Source organism: Ixodes scapularis, unplaced genomic scaffold (genome assembly GCF_016920785.2).
Source record: "Ixodes scapularis isolate PalLabHiFi unplaced genomic scaffold, ASM1692078v2 PGA_scaffold3__209_contigs__length_174095766, whole genome shotgun sequence".
Classification (NCBI taxonomy): Eukaryota; Metazoa; Arthropoda; class Arachnida; order Ixodida; family Ixodidae; genus Ixodes; species Ixodes scapularis.
Window position 1 is genome coordinate 159,849,204 of NW_024609868.1, and position 26,221 is coordinate 159,875,424.

The 26,221-nt window shown below is 43.0% G+C and overlaps 1 protein-coding gene across 1 annotated transcript in view; it reads right to left on the reverse strand.

Annotated features, from left to right (window-relative positions):
- LOC115319623 (disintegrin and metalloproteinase domain-containing protein 9-like) overlaps positions 1-24,931 on the reverse strand; it is a 39,658-nt gene extending 14,727 nt beyond the window's left edge. The window contains exons 1-9 of the mRNA XM_029979671.2: positions 24,877-24,931; positions 24,147-24,314; positions 22,780-22,904; positions 22,550-22,676; positions 22,033-22,083; positions 19,164-19,291; positions 15,131-15,202; positions 14,929-15,056; positions 3,271-3,299 (exon numbers count right to left, since the gene is read on the reverse strand). Of these exons, the coding sequence (XP_029835531.2) occupies positions 3,271-3,299; positions 14,929-15,056; positions 15,131-15,202; positions 19,164-19,291; positions 22,033-22,083; positions 22,550-22,676; positions 22,780-22,904; positions 24,147-24,314; positions 24,877-24,931 (883 nt within the window). The remainder of the gene's footprint in view (positions 1-3,270; positions 3,300-14,928; positions 15,057-15,130; positions 15,203-19,163; positions 19,292-22,032; positions 22,084-22,549; positions 22,677-22,779; positions 22,905-24,146; positions 24,315-24,876) is intronic.
- Between the last annotated feature and the right edge of the window lie 1,290 nt (positions 24,932-26,221).

Consider the following 26,221-nt stretch of genomic DNA (forward strand, 5'->3'; position numbering starts at 1 on the left):
GCGGATCCGTCGTCGCCGTCGACAACGACGTTCAGGTTGTTGGGCACCGTTGCAGGAGCGTCGTTGCGATTTGTGGCGTCAGGTGAGTGGGAGCGCTCCGGAGTTCTTGGAGGCTCTTCGATCGTCTTCGGCTACTTCACCAGCAGGCGTTGCCGCACTTCGTTTTCCTGGCGACAAAGGAGAGACAGGCTCCCTCGGTGGGGTCGTGGCGCTGGGACCGCTGAACGTCGTGGCGATGGGGAGCAGGATTCACGGCAGTGAGACGGCGCTGAGGAGGGCGAGCGTCGGAGGGTACTTCGCAATGCCGCGAGGGAGTTCATCGTAACTTTTGCGTGGGTCGGTCGGGTGGAACCCACGCAGCCCCATTTGCCGGTAAGGACAACGGTGTCGGCTTCCTCGCAGTGGTAGCACAACGAGCGTCGATCGGCCGTTCTCCACACGTCGGTCTTCCTCGCCGGGGGTCGTTCCGGGCGGACGTCCTGGACTTGTCCTTCCTGGCGCCGAGGATATTTCGGCGTCGGAGGATCTCGTCGAGGTGGCGCCGTGGCCGGCTTTTTGCTTGCGGTGGTTGTTGGGTCAAGGCGGCGTAGCTAAAAGTTGGTTCTTTTGGCGCCGTCGCGTTGATCGGAACTTCAGGTTGGAAGGCTAGGTGAACCTTTCTCGGACGAACTTGGGTAGCGACAGTGAGGACGGACGATCCGCAGGGGTAATCATCTTGCGAAATTCTTCCCAGACGACTCCACGGATGACGTCACGGATGCCGGGGAGGTCGGTACCAAGGTCGGATCCGAATGTCGCCAGAGTAGTTACGCCAGGGTATCCCTAGTAGTGTCTGGCGTGTGCTATTAGGGCCCGTTTCATATTGATATTTTTCGCCTCCGTTACGGACTCGTCGACTGCACTCTTAAAAAAAAGGAGTAGCACTTCGTCCTTTTTGGGGACTAAATCGATGTCACTGAGACTGATCCCCCAAAACGGCAAAACCCCGGTTTAGTCCCTACACTTTCTTTTAGTCCCTTCCCATTGATCGCTTGAGGTCAAAAGTTTGAACCGTTAAAAGGAGTGCTTTTGATCCCTACAGCAGGGCATCAGGGACTAAGTTTAACTCTTCACGGGATTAATTATGGTCCCTTGAGCGCCGTCGTGTTTATAATTGGGGGAGTAACTTTGATCCCTTTGGGGATAAACAGTGATGATTGGGGAACTAACTTTTTTTTGACTGGGGACTAAATTTCGTCCCTTTGGGGGTTAATTTTGACCCTTTTAGGGATGAATTTTACTGTAATGAGGGAGTAAATTTCGTCCCTTTCAGGATCAATTTTGACCCTTTTAGAGATGAACTTCATAGTAATGAGAGAGTAACTTTCGATCTTTTGTGGACGAATTTTGACACTTTTAGAGACGAATTTACTAGTAATGAGACCCTTCAGCTGTGAAGAGGAGTGAAAGGTTTGCGGCATTGAACAGCTTCCTATTCAGAAAAGGCAGATTGTGCAAATTGTTTGAAAAGGTATCTCTTCTGAAAAGTTGCGCAGAGTGTCTTTTGAGAGCAGGGAGGTATTCAATACCGCAGACCTCTCACTCCCACTCACAGCTAAATATTGCAGTACATCTGAAAAGTCGCGCACCTTTATTTGGAAAAAAGCAAGCCTTTGTTGTTAAACAAGCTGCGAAGACTGGATATGCGGACAACACTCGTAGAACTTTCAGGCAGGCTTTAACAGCTAACATCATCATTTTACGAAACACGTTGCACCAGCTATCTATAGAAAAAAAATTAGCATTTTCATTGTGGAAATATATTTATTTTAGTACTACACAACACTGAAAATGAAAACAATTGCAATCACAAGAAATCATACAAGAAAATACTGCCATTTTGACACTGAAGGACTTGCCGAAATTTCACATGACTAGCATATATACAGGCATCTACAATGGTTCTTAGTGCTGCAAAACGAGCCCGAAAAATTGGTGCCTGCACATTAAAAGTTAAAGCATTCAATGATCGTACGTGTTACCTCTTGAAATTGTAAGAAATTTCGCCTCCTTCCTGTGAAAAATGAGACCAACTTGCAAAGGAGTACGGTGGACATGCTTGCAGCGTTAGCAATGCTTGTAAACTGCGACGTCATTTTGTTCTAAGCACAGGAAGCAGAATGCAATCTCATCTGCTCGTTGTGCCTATCGGGAGTTACAACCATCGCTAACTCCATCACCTGCAGACATGACTGCTATTGACACTGGCCAGTTTGTTGGTCTTATTTTTCATGTGAAGGGAGCTAAGCTTTGAAATTTCTGCAGGAAAAATTCACACTTGGATAAATCTTAATTGAGCTTTCTGCATGCAGGATATGATTGTTCTGGCTCGGAGAGAAAAAAAAAAGCTACCAAGAGACATAAGATACTCGACCAGGCAGAGCACCGTCTGGTTAAAGCGCGTATTTACGAGTGTCAAGCAACACTCAAGAAGAAAAAGCTAGACTTGTTCTTCATTCGTCGGCAGCTTGAACACCAAATCCCAGATATCTTCCCATCCCTTCAGTCTTTCACCGAAAACATCGCTTCTACTTCTGCACAAAAACGACGGGATTCTCAGAAGGAGAAGCTCTTGAAGCTGAAAAAGAAACGCGAAGCAAGATACGGCTCCGATACTACCAGGTTCGTCACAAGTCTCTCCTCAAGGGAACTCTCTTTGGTCGAGACTGCTGTTTTGGCAAAAGGCAACGGCTTGAACGTGACGACGACAAAGCCGCCCATACTAAAGATTGTCGCCACAATAGAAGACGGCATCACGCAATTGAGCTCAAGCGCCCAGGAACGGGTCTGACAGAAAACGGTCAGCATTCTGTCGAAAATGCCTTTGCGTCAACTATACAACATATCAAGAGAAGAGTCGACAGCACTTCGGCAGCTAAGAGATGACACAAAAATTGTGCTTTTACCGGCGGACAAGGGTAACTCGACGGTCGTCCTAGATCGGGAAGACTACGAACGAAAGGTGGAGGATCTTCTGGACAGCTCGGCTTATCAGAAACGCAAGAAGGACCCCACCACACAAGTTCAGACAAATCTGAACAAACTTCTGGCGGGACTTTTCAAAAAACATCCAGAATCAAAGAACCTTTACCTACGGCTTATATGCCGAAATGGTTCTGCTCCTGGATTCTATGGACTCCCTAAGATCCACAAGCCAAATGTTCCCCTCCGGCCTATCGTGGATTTTACAACGTCACCGCTTCGGGCGCTAACCAACTACCTCCATCGCACCCTTTCCCCTCTCGTCGGAAGAACGCCAACTAATGTACAAAACGCCGGTCATTTCGTGGAGCTCGTTTCAGAACTCAAGGTCAGCACCGAGGACAGTCTAGTGTCATTCGATGTAATTTCACTGTTCACAAGCGTTCCAGTGCCCCTGGCTGTAGCCACAGCCAGGAACGCTCTCGAAAAGGAGGAAGATCTGAACGAAAGAACCTGCCTTAGCGTGGATGAAATATGCTGCCTCCTTGAATTCTGCCTTCACAGCACCTAATTCAGCTTCCAAGGAGAGTTCTTCAGCCAGACCAGCGGAACCGCAATGGGAGCTTCTATTCCGGTTACTACGGCAAACCTGACGATGGAAGCAATCGAACAAAGGGCGCTGCACCCATTTCCGGCTAGCCCCAGAGTGTTCCTACGGTACGTCGATGATTGCTTTTGTATCCTAAAAACATCATAGGTGGAAAACTTTTTAGCTCGCCTCAACTCCATCGAGCCGGCCATCCAGTTTACATTAGAGCTTGAAAAAAAACGGCACCTTGCCGTTTCTGGACGTGCTTGTCAAGCGAGTAGGTGAAGACATGGAGTTCACTGTATACAGGAAGCCGACCCACACTGGACGTTACCTTCGGTTTGACTCATACCACACTTCGAGTCACAAGGCGTCGGTGGTTGCGACCCTGTTGTCCAGAGCTCGGAACTTCAGCTCCTCAAAGAAAGATAAAGAAAGTGAAGAACAGGCTGTCATCACCGACCTCAAAAAGAATGGCTACACCAACAGCTTCATCAGCCGTGTTGCCCGTCGTCTTGGTCGCAGTCTTGAGCACCCACAATGTAGCACGCAGTCCCGCCCTAATATCCGCGTCTGTGTACCTTATATAAAGGGAACTAGCGAAACTCTGGCTCGTACGCTGGCCAAAGAAGGTATTCAGGTGGCTCACAAACCTGTTTCGACACTTGGGCGCCTAATGCCTCGTCCGAAAGACCGTCCAGCGAGAGAAAAAGCACAAGGCATTGTGTACCAGATTCCCTGTGCTGAGTGTTCCGCTTCATACGTCGGCGAAACAAAAAACCTCAAGGAAAGAGTCCGCCAACATAAGAATGACGTACGGAAATTCGATCGAGAGCGTAGCGCTGTTGCGGAACACTGCGAGGACAATGACCACCGCATCGACTTTGAAAATACCCGAATCCTGGATGTAGAAACCAACTGGCGGCAACGACTCTTTATTGAGTCATGACGCATACAGACCACACCAGGAAATATTAATCGATCCTCCGGCACCTTGCCCTCAGCATACGTCAGTGCACTACGACACTTAGAGAAAACACCAAAGAAACAGGCCCCTACCATAGAGGAAAACGAAGATGCTGATCCTCGTTTGTAAATAACCAACTTCGAAGAAAACGAAGGTACCGCACCTGGTTTGAAAAATAACCACCGTAAAAAAACGAAGATACTGCGCTACATTCACCGGAGAAGAAAAGAAAGAAGCTGCTTCTCCTTTAAATAGCCCCCCTGAAGAAGGTGCCGAGCCGGCACCGAAACGTTGGGACCCTACGATTTTTTAGGGATTGGTTGGCGTTTGCCCTTTATTCATTTATAACATTTAACCCAACTAGGCAGACGTCTGCCGAAATGTTCACCCTCAGCTCTTTTCAATGTCTTTTGTTTCCTTCTATAATGAAAATGACCGTAAAAACCGAACACCCTAGTAAAAAATCTCCCAATCATAAAATATGAGGCAGTAAAATTACTAGTATATTTATAAATTAAAAAAACAAAAAAACCTGGGATGGGTTTTTGACCTGTCGGAATATATCTGCTCAAGAAATTACTAATATATAGGATGGCTCAAGTCACCAGGCTCGAACTAAAGTGGACCGTAAAAATTGACGCCGGTAATTTGCGATCTAAACTTTTCGTCAAAGCTGTATTTCACAGGTCGGTTTTTTTTTTGTAAAATTATAAAGAGTAGCTTTTTTTCTGTAAAAAATAGGGCCAATAAACTTGCCACTCTCTACTACGCGAAGGCGACGATTTTTACGGTCCATTTTTGATCGAGCCTGGTGGCTTGGGTAACTCTATATTTATAAATTAAAAAAAAAAAAACAGAAAAAAAATCTGGCATGGGTTTTAGACCTTCAGGAATACATGTGCTCAAGGCTCAAGAAAGTAAAAAAAATGCTCACTTAAATGCGACTGCATTTCTTCAATGCATTACACAAGCACAGAAAACTTTCTTTTAACAACGTGTGTGAAAAAAAACTTTTTTTTTGTTTTTTTTTTAAATTTAGGCTGGTCAGCAGCCTTGTGCCCATGCAGCCCAGCTTTGAATGTTTGAGACCTACAAGTCTCAAAACAAACAAATGTGCGACGATATTTAACGAAGTACTGAAGGTCGAAAACCCATGCCAGGCTGAAACAAAGTGCCACAGCTTCCAGAGGGCCCTCTGTCTTATAAGGCTGATTTACAAAAAGGACACTGCAGCGCTCTCTTGAGGTCCTGGGACACACTGCGATGAAATAGACAGCGGTGCACGTCTGAAACAAAGGTTGGGAATTAAAACAAATCATGAAATCGAAGTCTTTCCAAAAAAAAGAGGCCTTCCCTTAGAGCAGATGCAGGTAACTGATGATAGACTAGCTGAAACAGGTTCAGTACATACTCCCTAAACCTAACACGCCAAACCAGTTACCCAAATATTGTTCTTGGCAAATCAAAGCTAAACTGGTCATTCAAGCAGCTGGAACATCTTCTCCAGGCTAGGTCATCATCGGGTACCCAAACTTCACAACGTGGTTCGACTGGTGAGCCAAGGAGTAGCACAAACAACGCAAAAGATGGACCATCTCCGGGCAACATTAAGTTTCGGGAGTACTGCGATATCCAAAAACTCCTAGATGCGTTTGCTGTATGTGCAAACGCTCTTAACACGGATGCATCTAATGCCTTGCATTATAGCCAGAAAGGTATTTCGTTTATAATGAAAAATTCAGCCTTCAGGCTCAAAATACAAACGTGAGATTGTCATTTACAGACATTGTTGATCATATTCAGCCTATTTCTGAACACGACGGGTATATTTCAAATTTTGTTAAGTATCCCTTTAAAATACTTTCATACCACATAGCACAGACACTTCAGGATTTTTTTTTTTGTCCAACCACCATCTACACTGTACTCCGTTTCACCTTAGTCAGGGCGCAGCGGATACTGCGAGCCATCAAAGCAAATACCAAGCCGTGCGAGTGTCATGTGTCCATAGAGAGCGGGCGCAGCAACATGTGTTACGTTCAAAGAGCACGATTAGCTGGGATTGCTCTTAGCACCCGCTTCATCCGGACAAAGGGTGAAGCAGTATCACCATGCAGCCAAATCCTACCAGGCGAGAAATAAGGGCCTGATTTTGTTTGATCATATGCACACAGTTAATGAACAGATTAATCACCGATGCTAGTAGATTTTTTTAAAACCAATCCATTCAATTTTGCTCAGTGCCAAGTGTCACGGCAATTCAACACAAAATATGAAGGCTGTATTTAAGCATCACATCAGTAATGTAAATTTATATTTCCTTTTTAAATGCAGCCATTGACCAATTTTGTTTTAATATAACTCATCACCAGACGGCCAATCACAATTTAAAATTAATGTACAGAATCATTTGTAATTTCAGATGCCGTACAGCTCACTGTTTGATATCTCAAACTTAATTTACATAGTTTGCACCCACCTATCACATGAACTGGGTCGGCACCAATTTGGTTGCAATAGAAAGCTAGCTGGATTGGGACTTCCGCTAACAGTCAATTAAGGCTAAATTCTAAAGCAGGTATACCTTGGTTCTCCGATTCTTTAACATCAACCCTCCTTTCAACTGTCTGGTAGAAAATGTCTGGCTTTGGCTTGCCCTCTGTCAGTTCAAGGACCATCGCCAGGTTTTTTGAGGCAATTTAAAAAAAGCGTTGCTTGGCATCAATGCTTGTGATGCGATGAAACTCGGCAAAAATCTGAAATAAAAAAAGCTGATCTTTAGTCAACCTATAAATCGTAAACTACCTTGTAGAAAAGCAGGAGGCAAGAAGAAAAGGTTCCCATTTTGTTATGTTTTTGTCAGTGGGATAAAAAAAAGACTCGTGGTGCTTGCTTTTGCCATGGAGGAAGTGACAGTTAATAAGGCTATGGTGTTGTTATCAGTTTTCTGAAAGTAATCTGTTCCAAGCACATTTCATTATGCTTGTGATCACATTTAGTTTTGCCCGTGCTTCGACAAATGCTGTTAATATTTACTTTAAAATAAACAAAAAATAAGAACAAGTATGAAGTACCCCAATTCCCCACATAAGCCAACTAATTCAGAATGTGCAGTGTTTTTGGTAGGCCAGTTTCGATCAGATGCATCTCAGCTGCACTAAATCTCTCTCAGCAGGAGGAACCTCCCAAAATATAAAGCTCTTTGCTCGGATTTCTAGCCCTCCGAAAGTATTTTCTTATAATGCAGCTATAAAAAAGGCAAGCAGGAACTGTCCTATGAAGAGAATTGTTTTTTTAAGTCATGTTGAACTTGAATAATTCCCACTGATTTGAGCAACAGGGCAACGACAGTCTGCTTGCTCTCTTGTTCTGTTGAAAACTTCCAACAGGTTGGCAGGGCAGTGCCATTTTAAACCTTGTTATCACATTGGGTATGCTCTCAGATCCAGCCAGCTGTCGATCATAAAACTGGTGACCATGCTTTCTGCACATACTCATGTGCATGACGGCAGGGTCAGGTACTGAAATACTTGTCCATTGAGCCCATAGTTTCTGCGAAACCGTAAGCTGAGCCCTTGGAAGGAAATTAATAGCAAAACACGAACAACGGCTTCATTTACTGCAAATGAGCTGAAAAAGAAAAGTGTAATACAACAAAGGGTAAAGTGCACCTTTTTTTATATCTTCTGCATCATGAAGCCTTACGATGATCTCGCAGAACAGGGCCGGTCTTGGTTTTCCCTCAGTCACCATGAGAACAGTTGGCAGGTTTTCTGAGGCAACATTCATAAATCGCTCCTTTGCCTTGACGCCAGTACCAATACAAAAAACAGTGCAAAGATCTGCAAGGAAAATTATTTTCACATCTTCAGTCTACTTGAAGATATTTGTAAACTGCTCCTTTTAAAAGAAAAAGCGAAAACAAATCATGACGTATTAGTGGTAACAAAATCGTAATTGATGTAAGTGGGATAAAAAAAATGAAAGCCGCTTACAACTCCCTGTAACGCCGAATTAGAGCGCAGCTCTTGAGGAGGAGGAGGGAAGGGCACTGGGGGGGGGGGTTAAACTAACCAGGGGGTCACGTGACCTTAGGGGTCACGGGACCCCCAATGCCGATGATGTCATCACTGACGTCACTGATGACGTCATGAGTGACGATGACGATGCTGGTACCGACGACGTCATCGGTGATGATGACGATGACGATGTGGATGCCGGTGACGTCATCAGTGATGATGACGATGACGATGTGGATGCCGGTGACGTCATCAGTGATGATGACGATGACGATGTGGATGCCGGTGACGTCATCAGTGACGATGACGATGTGGATGCCGGTGACGTCATCAGTGATGACGATGACGATGTGGATGCCGGTGACGTCATCAGTGATGATGACGATGACGATGCGGATGCCGGTGACGTCATCAGTGATGATGACGATGACGATGTGGATGCCGGTGACGTCATCAGTGATGATGACGATGACGATGTGGATGCCGGTGACGTCATCAGTGATGATGACGATGACAATGTGGATGCCGGTGACGTCATCAGTAATGATGACGATGACGTCATCGGGGGTCACGCGACGTCGGCGGGGGTCACGTGACCTCGGGGTGTCACGTGACCTCGAGGAGGGGGTCACGTGACCTCAGGGGAGTCACGTGACTTCGGAGGGTCACGTGACCTCGGGGGGGTCACGTGCCCCCCACGAGGTCACGTGACCCCGGTGGGGGGCTCGCGCGGTGCATTATGGGACATTTCCCATGATGCACCGGGGTCACGTGACCTCGGGGGGGGTCACATGCCCCCCACGAGGTCACGTGACCCCGGTGGGGGGCTCGCGCGGTGCATTATGGGACATTTCCCATGATGCACCGGGGTCACGTGACCCCGGTGGGGGGCTCGCGCGGTGCATTATGGGACATTTCCCATGATGCACCGCGCGGTTACGCCGACGCCGACGGCGACGGCGACGGCGACGGCGACGCCGACGCCGCTCAAGCCGGAAACGGGCCCCTAAGAGCTGCGCTCTAAAAAAGTGAAAGCTGTTTACAACTCCCTGTAACGCCGAATTGGAGCGCAGCTCTTGAGGAGGAGGAGTGAAGGGTACTGAGGAGAGGGTAGACCCCTCCTCCTTCTCCCCTCATTCTTTAATATGCTCCGGGGAGGGGGTCACGTGACCTCGGGGGGGGGGGGGTGTAACGTGGCTTCGGGGAGCGGGGTCACGTGACCTTGGGGGGTCACGTGACCTTGGAAAGGGGAGCACGTGACCTCGGGGTCACATGAACTCGGAGGGGTCACGTGACCTTGAGAGGGGTCACGTGACCTCGGGGTGACCTTGGTTACGCCGACGGCGACGCCGCTCAAGCCGGAAACGGGCGCCTAAGAGCTGCGCTCAAAAACGAGACCCATCATGGTGCCAGGCTTCACCATGACAGGACTAACGGCGCGTCTATGCCAGGACTGGAGCCGCAATTGCAAAGCAGATCTGCGCATTGGGAAACATTTTCCCACACCGCGTCACCGAGCCCATGAGATCTCCCTGCGGGAGCTCCCATTCGCTAGCAGCGCGAATGCACAAAAATGGGGGTGGTCGTGGTCTTATCAGGGTGCTTACTGCTCCTAAAAGCATGAGCACCATCGTTTTTAAGCAACATATTACCTGGTCTGTGAGCTTTAGGGCTCGATAGTCGTCTACGATGCTGGAGATTGTAGGGTGTATGCTGATGTACCCTCTTTGCCCAAAAAGTCCTCTCCAGGGCATCTTTCAACATCTCCATATACGTAGCCGCTTCCTTCCTTTCTCTTCTCATTGAGTCCATGTGGCCGGCTATGAAATTTCAATCTTCAGTCGTGGGCGAGGATGCTTGCAGCTTCCGAAGATTAGAAGGAACGAAGTAAACCAACCTTGAACATAGTAAAAACACTCCGACATTGCGAAAAATAAAGGACAGGCAGACACAGTCTTAATTAACTAGCACCAGCTCGTTTTCGCCCTAAACTTCTTTTCACAAATGAACCTTTTTTCATATGTCTGTTCTCCACCTGTGGTCGAATATTTTTTCTACATCAAAAGTATTTTTCTGATAACATTCAAGAGACAAAGGAGCCTACAAGACCGAAATCAATAGTTTAAGGAGCTCAATAATCAGAGATTACTCAGTTAGTTCAACGCCTCCTAGATCGCAAGGCCTTAGTGTTGCTGGATTCTACCCCCTCTCACAGGTCATCGCAAGGCAGACTGGAAAAAGTGCTGCATTTGCATTCAGCAGGAACACGTATTCTCACCAACTGAACACGAGTTCTAGGCCAATGCTAACATAGCACTGTCCACTTTGTACCCTGCTCTGAAATATGGTAATCCACAAAGAAAACCAAGTGCTAAGGTATTGGTATTTAGGAGGTGTTAGGCCAACTCAAAATTAAAGTGTCCTTTAAATGAAGCTATAGCAACATTTTGTGTCGTGATGACAACTGTTCATGTGATGTGCAAATTTCTTTTTACGTGACTTGTTTTTATTTTTGTTTCCGGTAGCTTCTGTTCCAAAATGACGATGCTACGTGGTATAAATCTATGCTTTATGTAAGATACTGTCATAAAGCATAGTGTCTGTCATAACCAGAATTTATTAATGCGAAATTGAATGACAGTCAAGACGAGAAAATTGCACCCTAAAGGGCCCCTGAAAAAAAAAAAGATTTTTTTTAAACAGTTTGTAAGGGACAGTGTCAAAAAACAAATTTTGCGCAAAAACATTTTTTTTAGAAATACTGACGGCGCGAGATTAATTTTCCATTAATTTCATGACGTAACGGAATGGTAATACGCAATTTCAACCTCAATAAGATTGTGATACCATTTCTCCACCTCAACGCGATGGCCAAGGCAATCCACCTCTCCTCCCCGCACCCGAAAGGCCGAGAGAAAACAAGTGGAAAGGACGTGATTACCGACCAAATCGCGTCTCGCGCAATCACTAACTATTTTAGCAGTGACCCATGATCTTTATTTTATGTATGTGCCTCTCCCCCTCTGTAATGCCGTCGGGCCCTGAGGGTACTTTCAATAAACAAATAAATAAATAAATATTGTTCTAAGTTTTTTTTTTATTCGGGTAAAATTTATTTTTTGACACGCGTGTCCTAACCAGACTGTTTTAAAGTGCTCAGAGTCCAAAGCAATGAAAATGCTCAGAGCCCAAAGCAAACACAGCTATCAAATAACAAGCATACAAAAAAAAAAAAAAGAAAAACCTTTTAACCGAAGATTACAAGAGCAGCTTTAGAAGAATATAAAACACATTACGAAGCCACGAGCACAAGATAAGTTACACAGGGCGAAACCAAACTCCGAAGAGAGGATCTCAAAAGCAAAAGTATTACAAGACAAAACACCTCCACGCTGGGCTCTATAAACAAACGCATCGTTACAGCATTCAAGTTCAATTCCTATTTGGTGATTCCCGACCATGGTTTAAACTATAAACCGTTACGCGGAGCCGACCAGCATCGGCCGAAACATAGAGGGCCGAAAGACGCTCGGAAACCCGCAGAGAAAGTAAAAACATAAAAGTGATGCTTCACTAAACGCGCGCGTGCACGACTTCGCGGCACCGCTCAATTTCGTGGACACATGCTCCTACAACGTTTCGCCGACTTTGTTTTGTTTTTTTCACCACGGGGATTGCATTACTGGTTTAATTTCATTCACCGGAAGCCTACTTCAACTAAAGCGGACTTGCCCAGGCGACTCTGATACGCCACAAATGAATTCGCGATCGCCGCTTTCAAACAGTCCGCACCGCACTACGCGCTGAAACCCCTGGCTCCGCTCGGGGAAACTTTAATATTGATCGAGAACATGTTTATTTACTCATACCGGATACAACCATACCCCTCGCCTAAGAGCGTAAGGGCGAAACTTTACTCTCGAGGCGCGAACTCGCACCAGGCCTCATGCGAACGCAACGGTTTCGTCAAGCTCGCATCGCCTTGGTCGCCGACCGAGGCGATATGTGCAGAAAGACGCTTTCGATGAAGCGTCGCAAGGTTGGTGGATGACCCGAACACGGGAACTTTTCGATGAACCTAAGTCGCATTAAAACGGTGCTGCGTCGACGAAAGGATTTGCCGGTGTAACATCGTTTGTTTGATGAACTGATTGCCGCCGGGCATAGTTTTGAAGTGCTAGGCGTCGTTTGCACGCTAACATGAGCGAGTACGCGCCCAACCGCGTCAGAGAGCGAGCGCCTATCGTACAGGGTAAACCTCCGAGTTTATGAAGTACGTTCTGAAATGCCTATAACATTTCTGCTGCTCTACAAGTAGCCAAAGCAATCAAAACTCACCGTTCAAACGGTCGCCACTCCGACTGCATCCAACGAGGCTTCCACTACACCGCCACAGGTCAACTGGGTCAACTGTCACCTCCAGTTCAAACTCGGGCGCGCGCGCTGCAGTCGGAGAGTATGTAGCCTCGACACCGGCGCCTCCGCGTCGCTCGGATTCCGTTCAAGGTTCCGTTCTCATGTTTTTCGCGGTCGGAAACATTCACCAAATATGCGCGTGTAGTCACAATTTCTGAATCCCGGGGCCAAAATCTTGTTTTGTCAAGTCTTCTTTCCAAAATAGCGACTCGAGTGATGCTTCGTCCACTTCATCGAAGGCTTGCGGCAGCCATTATTGACGAGGGGACCAAAGTATTCATTAGGAGAGCAACTCCAGTGGGAGCAAAAAAATGCCCGCGGGACGAACTGCTCGAGTTACCGCTTCTGAATAGGGGGCGCTAGGTTCGCGGGGATGAAAGATGGCGATTGGTCTCTTTGCGCACCCTTTTTTTTAAGAGTGTGTTGTCGGGGGATTGCGGATAAGACCATAGAATATCTCGCTCTTTACACCCCTCATCAAGTGGCGTTGCTTTTCTCCTCGCTAGCGTGATGGTCGGCGCGGGCGCTCAGGCGAGGAACATCTTCAACGAAACTGTTGATATTTTCATTTCTGCCTCGGGTCCTTGTTCAAGAAATGTTTTCGGCCCTCTCGCGTCGGCGTTGACTAGTAAACGTGTTCTTCAGTTCTAGCGTACACAGATCCCACGAGGTTAAAGAAACCTTGTGGTTCTAAAGCTAGTACGTTGCCGTCCCTTTCAGCGAGAAGCAGATGTTCTGCAATCATTTTTCAGGTGTCCACCCATTATGGCAGGCCACACGTTCATAGTCTTGCAGCCAGCCTTCAATGTCCTCGTGAACCTCCCCGTGGAAAGGCGTCGGAATCCGGAGTGCGACGGGAAGTTATACGACGGCGTTGGCGGCCGGGGTCTGCGACGACAGATTGTCCATCATCGGCCTCGTTGGCTGCTTGGTCTTGAGTAGCAAGGGTTCAAGTTCCGGAGGTAAGCGTTGGTGGCGGCGACTTGATCTGGTCTCGGTCTGGTCTTCGTTGAATCTTCGGGGGCTTGGGTTCGGACTTGCACTCCGGGCGCCCTCGGAGGGCTGCGCTGCATGGACATGCGTTACGCAGCACTTCCAACAGAATGTCACGAATGATGAGGTGACGAAAAAAAAAATAACTGAGGACACTAAAAATTTTCATGGGCGATCTTGCGCTCAACACCAAAAAGGAAACAGAGGAAAACAAGAGAGCGTTGCGAGCGTCGAAGTCTGCGTAACAGCAGGATCGAACATTTGGGCGAGACTGACCACGGCTCGGCACGCGGAACCCCTTATGTACACGCGTGGGCTTCTGCAACAGCCGGTGTAAAATGCTCGGCGCGTCCAGCATTCGGGCCTCGAACAAGCAACAGTATTCTCAAATTTACCAGAACATTAAATTGCAAGAACAAACAAAAGACGCGCCACTCCCAGGAATCGAACCATGGCTCTTCGCGCGAGAGGCAAGCACGATAAGCGGTAGGCCGCGGCCGCGCTGCCTACTTGGCCAGCTGCGCGCGCGGCAATCTGATTTTAACTGAATCGTAAAATAATCCAGAGAAACGATACAATCCTCATGGTGACATATCCACTTATGTCTAACGTCAAAATTTAAAAATGACTGGTAAATATAACAAACCTAACATATACAGAGAAATATAGTTGTATTTAAATGCAGATTCAATTTGCTCAGCCAAAACCCGACATCAGAAATGGCATTGTGGATGACTGTCTCTATTAGTTTAGTGAAGGAAGTTTGTCACACAAAAATAAACCCCTAATATTTATTAAGCGACCGCGAGCCTCACATTCTCTCAAATCTCCAATTTCCCGAATCTGTAGTTTCAAGAAACATGCCAAAAAATAGTATATTTATACTTGTCCTTAAAACATGCAAGTTGAAAGTCAGCATAATACTTGTCGCGAAAGTAATATGAGTATTGCTAACGTAATTGCTTTAGGTTCCATGTTCTTACCCAGAGAGGAAAGCAACGACATCCTGAGCATCACGCCGCCATGATCGATAGACAAAATGATTAAGGGGTTTTAAAGTGTTGCAAACCTTTAAGTATCTACCAGGAGTTAATTCTAAGTGTGCTTCACTCTAAAACACAATGAAAGGCATTAGGAATTAGTTTTTTGAGTGACCGATAAATATGATAATAATATATTAAGTACAAGTAATTTTTCAATGCCAACAATGACAAAATGAGGCCTTGGGTTTTGCAGCGCAGTGTACAGGAGGTTTACCTGTAAAAAGGAGAATATGGTGACCACAGTAAAAACATCATAAGCTGCAAAACTTCATTTTGGCCAATCGTTCAAAGTCGCAAGGCTGTGTTGCGGCGATCGATCCAGGAAGCCCTAATAGTCTGCGAATATATTGGGGTGGCCTATTCCGCTTCTGACAAAACGTGAAAACACAGCTTTTCATCCGCTTACTTTTAATGAATTGATTAGTTGAATCATTAAGGGACCATCGGACGAAAAAAAGAACATGTTATGCCCATAATTACTATTCGGCGGGAAATATTTCGAGTTGTTCCGGAAAGTTTAATTGAAACCATTTTGCAAAGTCTCTGCAATCGCTACAATAAACCTCGACAAAATCATTCCTTTTAAAAACATCCATCGCAGCAAAAATAAAAGGTTGATCAGATATTGGTAACTCTTTGTCAGGTTTCCCATATAATATACTTACTAACGTTTGGTTTAATTCGGTGCGTTCTATTTTTTTTAGGAATTACATGCCATATGCTCAGTTTAAAATCACTGTTAAAAACAATTCCGGCCGTCATCGAAAACGGCCACAGTGGCATAACTTACAGAAATATAATGCCCAAGGACTTTTTAACTCTGCCCGAGAGCTGCGTAGTTCAGAAGCGTTTTATTTGATGATTTTTTTGCAGGAACGCATTTTAGCGCCAGCAAGCTTGTTTCCCGTAGCCAAGGCGCGCACCTACTGCCTCGGCTCACTCGTAGCAGAGGAGGAAATATACAGTACACATGACATGAAACAGTAAGCTTGGTTGTTGACCTCACAACATGCACGCAAAGAATTCCTGGTGGCTCAATATTTGAGTTCTTTCATAATGGGGAGCAGGCCCTTTGGCTTAAAGATACCCATCAATATTGAACAGTAACTTCCAAAATCGTATAAACAAATTGTTCTGTGAACGCCGTAAAATGCTGCGCTTGCAACATTTTTGGCGAAGCGCATGGATTTAGACTTTTTCGATGAAGAACAAGGAATATTTTAATTAGGGTTTACTTCTAAATATTCCTTTCAATATACTTCGGAAAAAAACAATAGTTCTAAAAGCGTAAATGTTTTATTTTAATACTATATATAACACTGATTCAATAAATTGTGTCTTGGGAAGAAATTCTGTGCGATGCACATTTTTCGCAGGAGAAATTTTGAGATCCTTGCGTTAGGCAGCCTGTTCATTGTTTCCTTCATTTTGTTTTTGTAATCACTACAAAACGTGTCAGTCAGTTTGTACACTAAACTCCTTTGTGACTGGCAAAGAGTAAACTGAAGAGGCTGTGGTCTTAAGCTAGATTAGCGAATATCAATGGAACGCAAATCGTTTAATAAATTATTGGATCTAGACCCATCTATGTCCACAGTGTCAAAGGTATGTTCAATATGTTTCATCTATAAGGCTGAATCACCTTCTTGCCTTATTTTCCTAGTTAATCTCGTTAAATATACAGATAATACGTTATACTCTTCTGAAAAATTCGATATAGTTAAAGGGTGTCGCGCTGTGAAAACGTCAAAATCGTTGAAGGTCAAGATTAGCAGATGAGCAGTCAATAAAAAAACAGTTTCCTCGTGTATCTCACGCTTCGTCTCTGACCATTCTTCAAGTCGCAAGTTTCCCTGGAACAAATGTTTACTTAGTGCGTTTTTTTATCCCATGATTTCTAAGATTACTGCGTGTTATATTGAACGTTGAGTAGTCAGTAATACCAATACATATTTTATAGAGTTGATGCACATACATTATGGTTTTTCTAAACTGCGGATTGTGGGTGTTTGGGGGGATGCCTTAGAATATGTAGATTAGATAGGTTTTTTCAAGTGTAAAACGATATGTTTATTATTAACTGCAGCATATATAATATGAAGAAGACTGTCCTGCTTAATATACGTAGACCAACCATAACTTCATAACCTTTTAGTTTCAATTTTAACCTCAGCAACTGCTCTCCTATGATCTCTTTTTCCCAATGTAGTGAGAGCATGATGTAATAATAAAATCTGAGCCAGCATAATTCAGTATGTAGTTTAACTGTAAACCATGAAGAAATGTTTAGAGTTAGAATGCATTTGATATACACAAATCAAAATTTAAAAGCTACCTCACACTCAACCAATATTAATAGCAGATATCATAAGAATTATAAATGCAGAGTGCTTGTCTAGTCTCCTTCTATTTGAATATACATTACAGAGGGTGGTATGTGCGAACAAAAAATCGCTCGTATTTTGCTGCTTTTTTGATGGCGCGCTGTCGCGATTTGCGATGCGGCGCAGCGGAATTCTGCACCGTCAGGGGGGCGTAAGCGCTACTCTGGAGCAGATTTAACCGAGTACACTAAGCAGAAAGAGGCCCTTTCGGTCTGCCTGCCGGATAATATACGCTTCCAGAACAACCCCGGACTGCCGAGTCATTATCGTCACAGCCATACTTAACACTAGCATAAATGATGGAGGTGTGTGAAAAACTAAGGCAAGCCAGCGCAGTGACATTGTCTTAAATTTGAAACGACGGCTCAATTATCTTTAATGAGGGCATAAAGCAAGTGAGGCTAGAACGGTCGTTTCTTGCAAACATAAACTTATCACAAGGTTGATTTGTTTAAGGATAAGCTCGGAGAACTAGATATTATTCAGGAGTAGTTTACATTCTGTTTAAAAAAACGCTGACTGTTTCACAAAAAAAAAAAACTTGCATGAATTTACTGCAATCAGTGAAACCATGCCAACCAATGTGGAAACTTCGAATACAGTTCTATATTTTAGAGCGCCTTAGGTGTAGAGTTTTTTTTTCTTTATTTCTGTCTTATGCAACAATGCTGCTTAACTTAATTTTGCTTTCTTATGCAAAACTGACCAGAGCTGTGCTAGTGGAAGGTTAAATCATCATTTACGACAAAATTGACGACAGAACACACGCCTATTTAATGTTTTATGCCTGTCCGAAACGCTGCGACGACAGCCGGCATAGGGCCGTGGCTACAGTAATTACGCCCGAATTTTATCTCAGCACTTGGAAACTATCTGTGATTATCAAATATTTGACTTGAACAGGATATTTTATTTATTACAAAGTTGTAGTTTTTTTTGAAGGAGGAATTGTACGAGTGTCGTATTCAGCGTGTAACAGGCTCGGCTGACAAAAGATGAGGCGATAATCATCCTGGTAACTTAGCTAAGTAATTAAAATTCGTCAATTGACATTTTATTTATTGGTTTTAAGAGCCGTGTTGAAACGTTCAATATTGACTGAAATAACAATTCGTGTTCAGATCAAATGAAAAATTGTTCGGAAATGTAAATATCTTTTTTTTTTTATTTTTCAATCAACCACCGCATTTCTTAGCGCGATTTCTGAAATAGCAATGGCCAACTTCTTGGGACATTCAGTGGAAAAATGGTACAAGTATAAATTTCCAAATTCTAATTAATATTTGTTTTATTATTCGCAGGTAATTACATTCCCGGGTCACGGGGAACATTTTGATATTTTATCAAGAGAGAAACATGAACAATTTTGTAAATGTAATCTACAAGATTCAATGCAAATAAAAGAAAAAAATGTGGAGCCCGGGAAGACACCTTTATACGCGTCATAAGGTTTAATTACAGCTTATTTATATTTTATGATTGTCATATAAAACATTGCAATGGAACATTGAGATGCTCCTGAATGTTCAGTTGAAAACTTATTATAGAGCATGCGCCATGGCATAGATGTCCAAGAAACTTGGAGATTGCACAAAAGGGGCGCCATAAGCCGTCACCACAATTACACTTTAAAGAGTGACGTAGTTGTTTCAGTCTTGTCATGCATATCTTGGAACTGACATTGATAAGTGCGCCGATAACGCAAGTGACGACACGACTCAAACAATTACGCCCGTGACTTTGTTTCGATAACATCCATAACGACCAAAGCTTCATAACATAAATGCTTACCTTATTCATTACAATCACCAAATATTGATTGAGGTAACTTCCTTTCTGTTCTTCAAGAGCATCGTCGTAGAGTATTCTCGTTTCAACGGTAACTGTTTCTGGAGAGTTCCGCAGGCGTTGTCTTGCCACTAAAATAAAATTTCAATGCGGAATGTAGTAATGAATACCTTGATTTTAATCATTTTATTTTTGTTTTATTAAAACTTAGACGCTCGAACATCTTAAGCATTATTGCGGGGTGCGAAATGCAATATAATAGAAATCAGCATTCTACCCAGGTACGACGCCAAACAAGCGCCTAACTTGGCAAAAGTATGGAACGCGTAGGGTCCTAACTTAAGCCTTGTGAGGTTTCGCTCCATAGCGCTTCTCTGTGGAAAACTACTTTGCCTACCTATGGCGCTATTTCGGCAAACCTGATTCATATCAAAGTTGTCTTCTGTCAAGAGTGCCAATAGTAAGTGCCATACCTGAGGCACAACTCCGAAAGTAAATCTTATTTAGGGATCCAGGAGAATGCCAAAGATTGACCTTCCTCTTGCCAGCCACTGGAGTGCCAAGTTAGTGCAGCAAATGCCAAAGAAATACCAAAGATACGGTAAAGTTTGGCTTTTTTTTTGTTTTTCTTTTTTGGGTTAGCCAGATAAGTGCTACCTAACATACACCGGGACAAAAACGACGAAACAGTTTGACGCAGGATTGTGATATATCGTCAGCCCCCTTAATATCGTCAAACGCAAAAATAAAAGGCTGCCGTTAAGTTTTGGTTTTGGGTTTGCGGAGTCTGAAGCAGGCGTGAACTGTGAAGCCACGACCTTTTTTTATGACCAGGCTTTAACAGTGATCAGCCGCAACGCAAGACAAGCACAGAGCTATGCCCCCTTTTCCAACACGCATCATTATAATGGTTTGTGTTGAGGAGACCTCTTTACGTCAGTGTCGTGCATCGCTCGCGGGATGACAGCAGTTTCTGTAACGTTCAACCAGCCTCAGGGGCGTCCTTTGCCCAATGAGCAACTCTCGACGATGACGCCCACGCCTAAGTGCGGGCGACAGTACCCACCGCATTCTGCGGCTTAAAAATCAGCGTTGTCTTGTACAGCTATGGCAAAATATTTAGCCCACATTATGGTAGAAAATTCACGAGACACCGGAACTTAAATAAAAATGTTGTGGGTGAGATGCAATTATATTTTCTTTAAATACGTGAAAGGCCACCAGAAAAATGCCAGTGGGGCCCATATTGATTGCTTAACTCTGGCACTGCAAAGATATCGGTTCAAGAGTAGGTTGATATGGTATCCCTCCTTCTTGCTTCAGGCCGAGCAGAGTGGGAGGATGGTTTCTTTTGTGTCAGCTTCGGAACCAAAGATTACCAACAATGTGTACGAGTGGAAAGTTTGAATGAGCCGTATCTATATCCCAGCGGCTCAAGGGGCCAACTGTATAATGCTGATGTTTTCGATGTCCACAAATAGGGAGAAGCTTTGCGCGGGTGTTGTTTTCTAGCCAATTCGTATGGAACAAGGTGGTCTTGACCAAGTCGTCTTTTTAAGTGACAGCACATATTTGCGTAAGGTGGAAATATGTCAGATGCTAGACGGACTACCGGAAAATAAAACCTAACTTTGAGCTAGCTAGTTAATTTGGGACGAAAACGGCAGATTCGTAAAAAAAATTGCAAAAAAAGATGCATAACTCTCTCACTTTTTAGGCGAATTAGCCTGCGATATGCCAGATTATAAACAAACTATAACTGGAAATTAAGCCTAATTTTGGAGCAGTAAACCTATAGCTGCGGCGCTTGTGTGGCGATTTGGGTCCAAAGATTCAAAAAAGAACTATGATGAAATTAAACATAACTTTGGCACTTGTTTAGCTATCTGGGATTCAAGCTTACCGATAATATCTGAACTACCAAGCAGAAAGCCTAATTCTGGCTCTTTCTTGACTATTTTCGCCAAGATTGGCCAGATGACTACGGAACCACGTCAGGTCAAACCTTACTTTGGAAGTTTTTTTGGATATTTAGGCACAAAGTTGCCTCATGGCAGACGAACGACTTGACAATAAGCCTAACTCTGGCACTTGTTTGGCGATTTTGGTTCAAAGATTTCAGATGACACCCAAACTACAATGGAGGGAATCATATCTATAGCTATGGTTTGATGAATTAGGGCTAACATGCCCAGACTGTTTTCGAAGAACGTAACGTTAAGCCCGACTTGGGCTTGTTCTGCTTTTCAAGGCATTAAACAGCAAGGCAGAAACCCAATCTTTGCCCAGACCTCTGCATATTTTGGTGTTCAAAATTTTACTAAGAAAACAAAGGGCCAGGTGAAAAACGAACTATTTATAACTAACTTGCAAAAATTGTATTAGTACTCACTCGTGGCCGGCTAAAAAAAAATGACACGTAATTTTGTGTTTTGAAAAATTCAGAGAAGAAGTTAATACATTTCGCAACGCCAAAAATTATGCATGATGGTTCAAAAATATTAAAAACGATGATTCCCACGCGGCGCCGCACAAGCGCAAGATGATTTTAAATAATGCGATTGAAGATAAAGCAAAGGGACTGAAGCGTTGCTTGTAAAATTTAAGCTTTGATTTGATAATAACTTCTTCATAGGAGGAGCATAAGAAATCGAGGTGTTGTTATTGACCCTTGCTTTTGATAATATCCCGACTGAAGAATATCGTCATAATCTATACTGTAGCATTGAAAGCAATTATTTTAATGAATGTCCGTAATAATATTTTGGTTTCTATAAAGACTAAAGCATTCTAATTTTGTTTAATGTTGTGAATAAAGTGCATGCGTTTTGTCGCGTGAATGACCAATTATAAACTATTAAATGTCACTCACCTCTGTGGATGTCGCCCCTAGCTTCTCGCTCGGCTAAGTGTGTGTAATGAACTGTAAAATAAAAAAATGCATATATCTCAGTGATCCTTTTTGAGCCAAATATTTGTTCAGGAGCGAGTAAAAGCAAAGTAGCTTGCTTCCGATTGAAAGGAATATTTCACTAGAAAAAATATGACATCTTGTATTCATTTATTTCATTTATAACACTTATCCGTAGCCTTACGTATTTTATAGGTAATCAACATACCGAAGTCAGAGTCACGTAATAAAAATAAATTCAGTGAAATAAATTTATAGCAAAAAATGCACGTGAGTTGTAAGTCTTCGGAAAATAGGATTTGACAACAACGAGAAACTAACTGCGCAGCACCGAAAAGTACAGACAATAAAGACCATATATTGAACTTAATAAGAATCTAACGTCGAAAAACCGATCATGGTTTTATTCACCTGTTGCAGAATATTTTGCCTACTTTTGTAGCCATTATTTATAACCAGATTGTGAAGTGGGTCTTACCATAATCAGCATACACTGGGATGGACGTATCATTTAACTTTGATATCCGGTGAGCAACGATTCCGTCTTTCGATCGTTGACTAGATAATACTGCCTCGATTGATAAAGTGTCAGTGAGGATACCAGTCTGCATAGGTTATTTAAAAATAAGCTATTAAAATAGTTATGGCTTAGAAGGGAGTAGTATTTTATTCGCTAATTTTATCAGTAATAACACGTGTATATCATACCACCTGGACATATCCATTCGATTCTTGGACCACAACAGAGGAGCCGTGTTTCCTGTCCTGGTACAAACTCTCTTCAATTTCCTTGAAATTCAGCTGGCAACAACGTGAGAGCATTAATTGCAGTGCTGCGAACGTCGTTATAAACACGTTTTCTTCAACCCTTAACGGCATCGTGAGCTATTTCGACATAAAATTATCTCCCAAGAAGCCATGAACCTACACTTTGACTATGCGCAGTGTCCCAATATCACATAAATGTAGGCGGCATATGAATTTCAAACATCAGGTCAGCACATTGTTAAAAATCAAAAGCGCAAACAGCAAGGAAAAGAAACGTTGACAGGACAAAGCGCTAAGTCCTGTCCCCTCTTTTTTCCGCTGCTGTTGGCGCTTTTCATTTTTAACATTATATACCCAACTAACCCTAACTGTTCATTTTGATTCAGCATCATGGCAGTGCCAAATTCGGATCAGTGTTAATGATTTCGTCATAAGTGTGCAATATATATATTTTTAAAACGATTATTTTGGCTTTAAAACATACCATAAACACACACAACGAAAGCTTGATTAACTTTAATGAGACCGAACAGCTTGGGCACCCTTCAGGACACGTCACTCCAATTTTCAATAAAATCTTAGACAATGAACTAAACCAGTCCTTATCAATCGTAACCATCCGTTCGGCAACACGATGATTGCATTTCTGGGACATGGCAAAAGCCATTTGTACATGCAGTTGTGATGATCACAGCTCAGATCTTAAGTTTACACTATACGATTCGGATGTTTTTGCAGGCAGAACGGGAAGTTTTATTTGGGATTGACAATGACCCCGCAGAAGCCAACCGAAGAATATACGCACCATTCCAATAATCACCTTCTCCCGTAGAGGTTTTTTTCCTACTCGGCGTTTGCACGCCGTCTTAGCATTTGCAGTAAATATCTTCGTCTAAATATCGAATGTCGCATATATGTTTACAGCCTAGTGACCCATGATATGCGGCATATCAGGTAAGTGCTAGAAAATAGTAAATAAACTTGAACCCCCGAAAGCTTAACCAGGAAGGATGATATACTTTGCGTAAAAACACTGTTTCAAATGTGTAAAAACATCACTTTGAACGCGCTGTAAAATAGGTAGGCGGCACCAACAATTCTCACAAAGAAACATAAACATATGTGCCGAATGTCATTCATAACGTACAATTCACGAATGCAGATAAGCATGGTGCGAGGAAGGGGGTTATTTTCGGATAAGTGTGACATTGACAGTTTCAACAACTGCATAGAAACGCACTAACCCAAGTCTATTTTAACATATAAACCTACTTCAATTATATGTACTTATATAATATATATAATACTGTTGGAGTCGTTTACATCGTCGCCCTTGGTGAAAGTGAAGTTTTCGGCGAACACTTTGCTCTTTTCTAAGCTCAGAGTAAGCCCGTCTCGGATGTGGAGCATCTTCTCGCCATTTGCACCTCTCGCATGGAGAATTCTCGGATAAACACACTCTTTTACACGCAGTTCTGTAAAGAGCGAATTTGTCATAGTTAGATATGATCAACGTTGAACCTCGAGGGTCGAAGACATTCCGAGCAAAAAAAACAACGTTCCAGTATTCACAAGTTTGTACAAAGTCCTGCTTGTTGGAGGCGGGCGAAAAGCAATGCGGAACAATTTCGTTTCCCCTTTCATCAATAAAGTGTGCCTATTTTATTTCTGGTTTGCCCAATTTGTTACCTAATACTAGAACAAATTCAGCACTAGAACTAAATGAAAAATCAAGCGTATGAGCGAACGGCGTATCGGAGAAAATTACTTTCAGAATCAGAAAAATGCATGGTATTCAAATAATTCATCTTTTTAGTTACTTTAACGCACATACAGGATTACTTTGACGGGTTACCATTATCGAAATAATTATTCTCATTGATTCCATAAATGTTAGTAAGCTAGCAGATAGTTGTCTAAAAACAAAAATGCCTAAAGTATGAAAATTAGGTTGTACGAAAGCTCTCATTAAATCGTCGACATAAACTACCAAATTCATGCTATATATGTTTGTACGCACGTCAACATGTCACTCACCTCCAAAGCATACAGTTAGCATTACTGTGAGTACAAAACACACGCCTTCAGACATTGTGAAGCGAACAGCTACTGCTGGTAAAATATTCTGCGGGCTTTGCGGGTATTTATAGAGTACTGAAATGTCTGCATAAACTGTGAAGGTCTTCCTTCATTAAATTCAGAAAAGACTGCGCCACAGCGAAATACATAAAAGCATAAAGTATTGAACTTTTTTTTTAACTGGGATTTTTTTCTTACGTTATACTTTTTAGAGCGCGATGGTGAGGACAGCACGTTCCTTCTTCTTTTCCAATATTAATCATGATGCCAGAAACTTGTCAGCGCAACGCACCTGCCTTCTCGTCACAAAAATGAATGTTCACTCTAATTTTGTGACACGAATATGAAGAAAATTAATCTTACACTGACGTAAAGAAATGTTAAAGGAAGGATCCGAACAACGTGCAAAACGCCGAGCTCATGCGAAAGGTCGCGGTATGCGGTTTTAGAATGACTGGGGTACGTTAACGTGACATACTCTTCAAATGCACGCAGAGTAAAACTACACTGTCAACGAAACGTCACATCTTTAATTTCAACTGTCATTCTCAGGCAGTTCGAGCAAATATCATTTCAGCACAAGCTGCATCGTGGAAAATGGAATGCCCTTATCACCGCTCCTCCTAGACGACGAGGATAACTGCAATAATACTTAAAAAAACAAGCGAGCTGGTGATGATTCATGGTAATAAAACCCGAGACTGAGGCTTTTGACGGTTTGTATTTCTGCTTCCTTTATCATTATTTTAATAAAATGAAGACTAATTTTGCACGGCTGCAATTTTATATGAATCATTTGTTAATTTCCTTGCAGCAAGATCTCAATATAAAAAAAAAAACATGATTTAGGTAAGGTTATTGTGATTAGTGGGAACCAAGCTAATTTCGTTTTGGAGGTTTTAATTTTCTTTTTAGTACATTGGCCGCCCGACAGCGGTCCAGCTTTCACCGAAAACAATTTATTTTGGCTCAGAAGACCGAATCTTGCTCTAGTAGCAAGAATAATGCTCGTTAAAACCTTCTAAAGTGTTGACGTTGATCATATCTTTAAAATACAGACCATATCGTATATACATTTGTATATATATATATATATATATATATATATATATATATATATATATATATATATATATATATATATATATATATATATATATATATATATATGCATGTTTATATGCCCAATGATCTTTTAGTTTAAATCTGTACACTTCGTAATGCACTTATTTCATAAATCGTGCATTTCAAATTAACATTAATCTTACGTTATATCAATCGGGAGAAGTTGCTATTGAAAGAT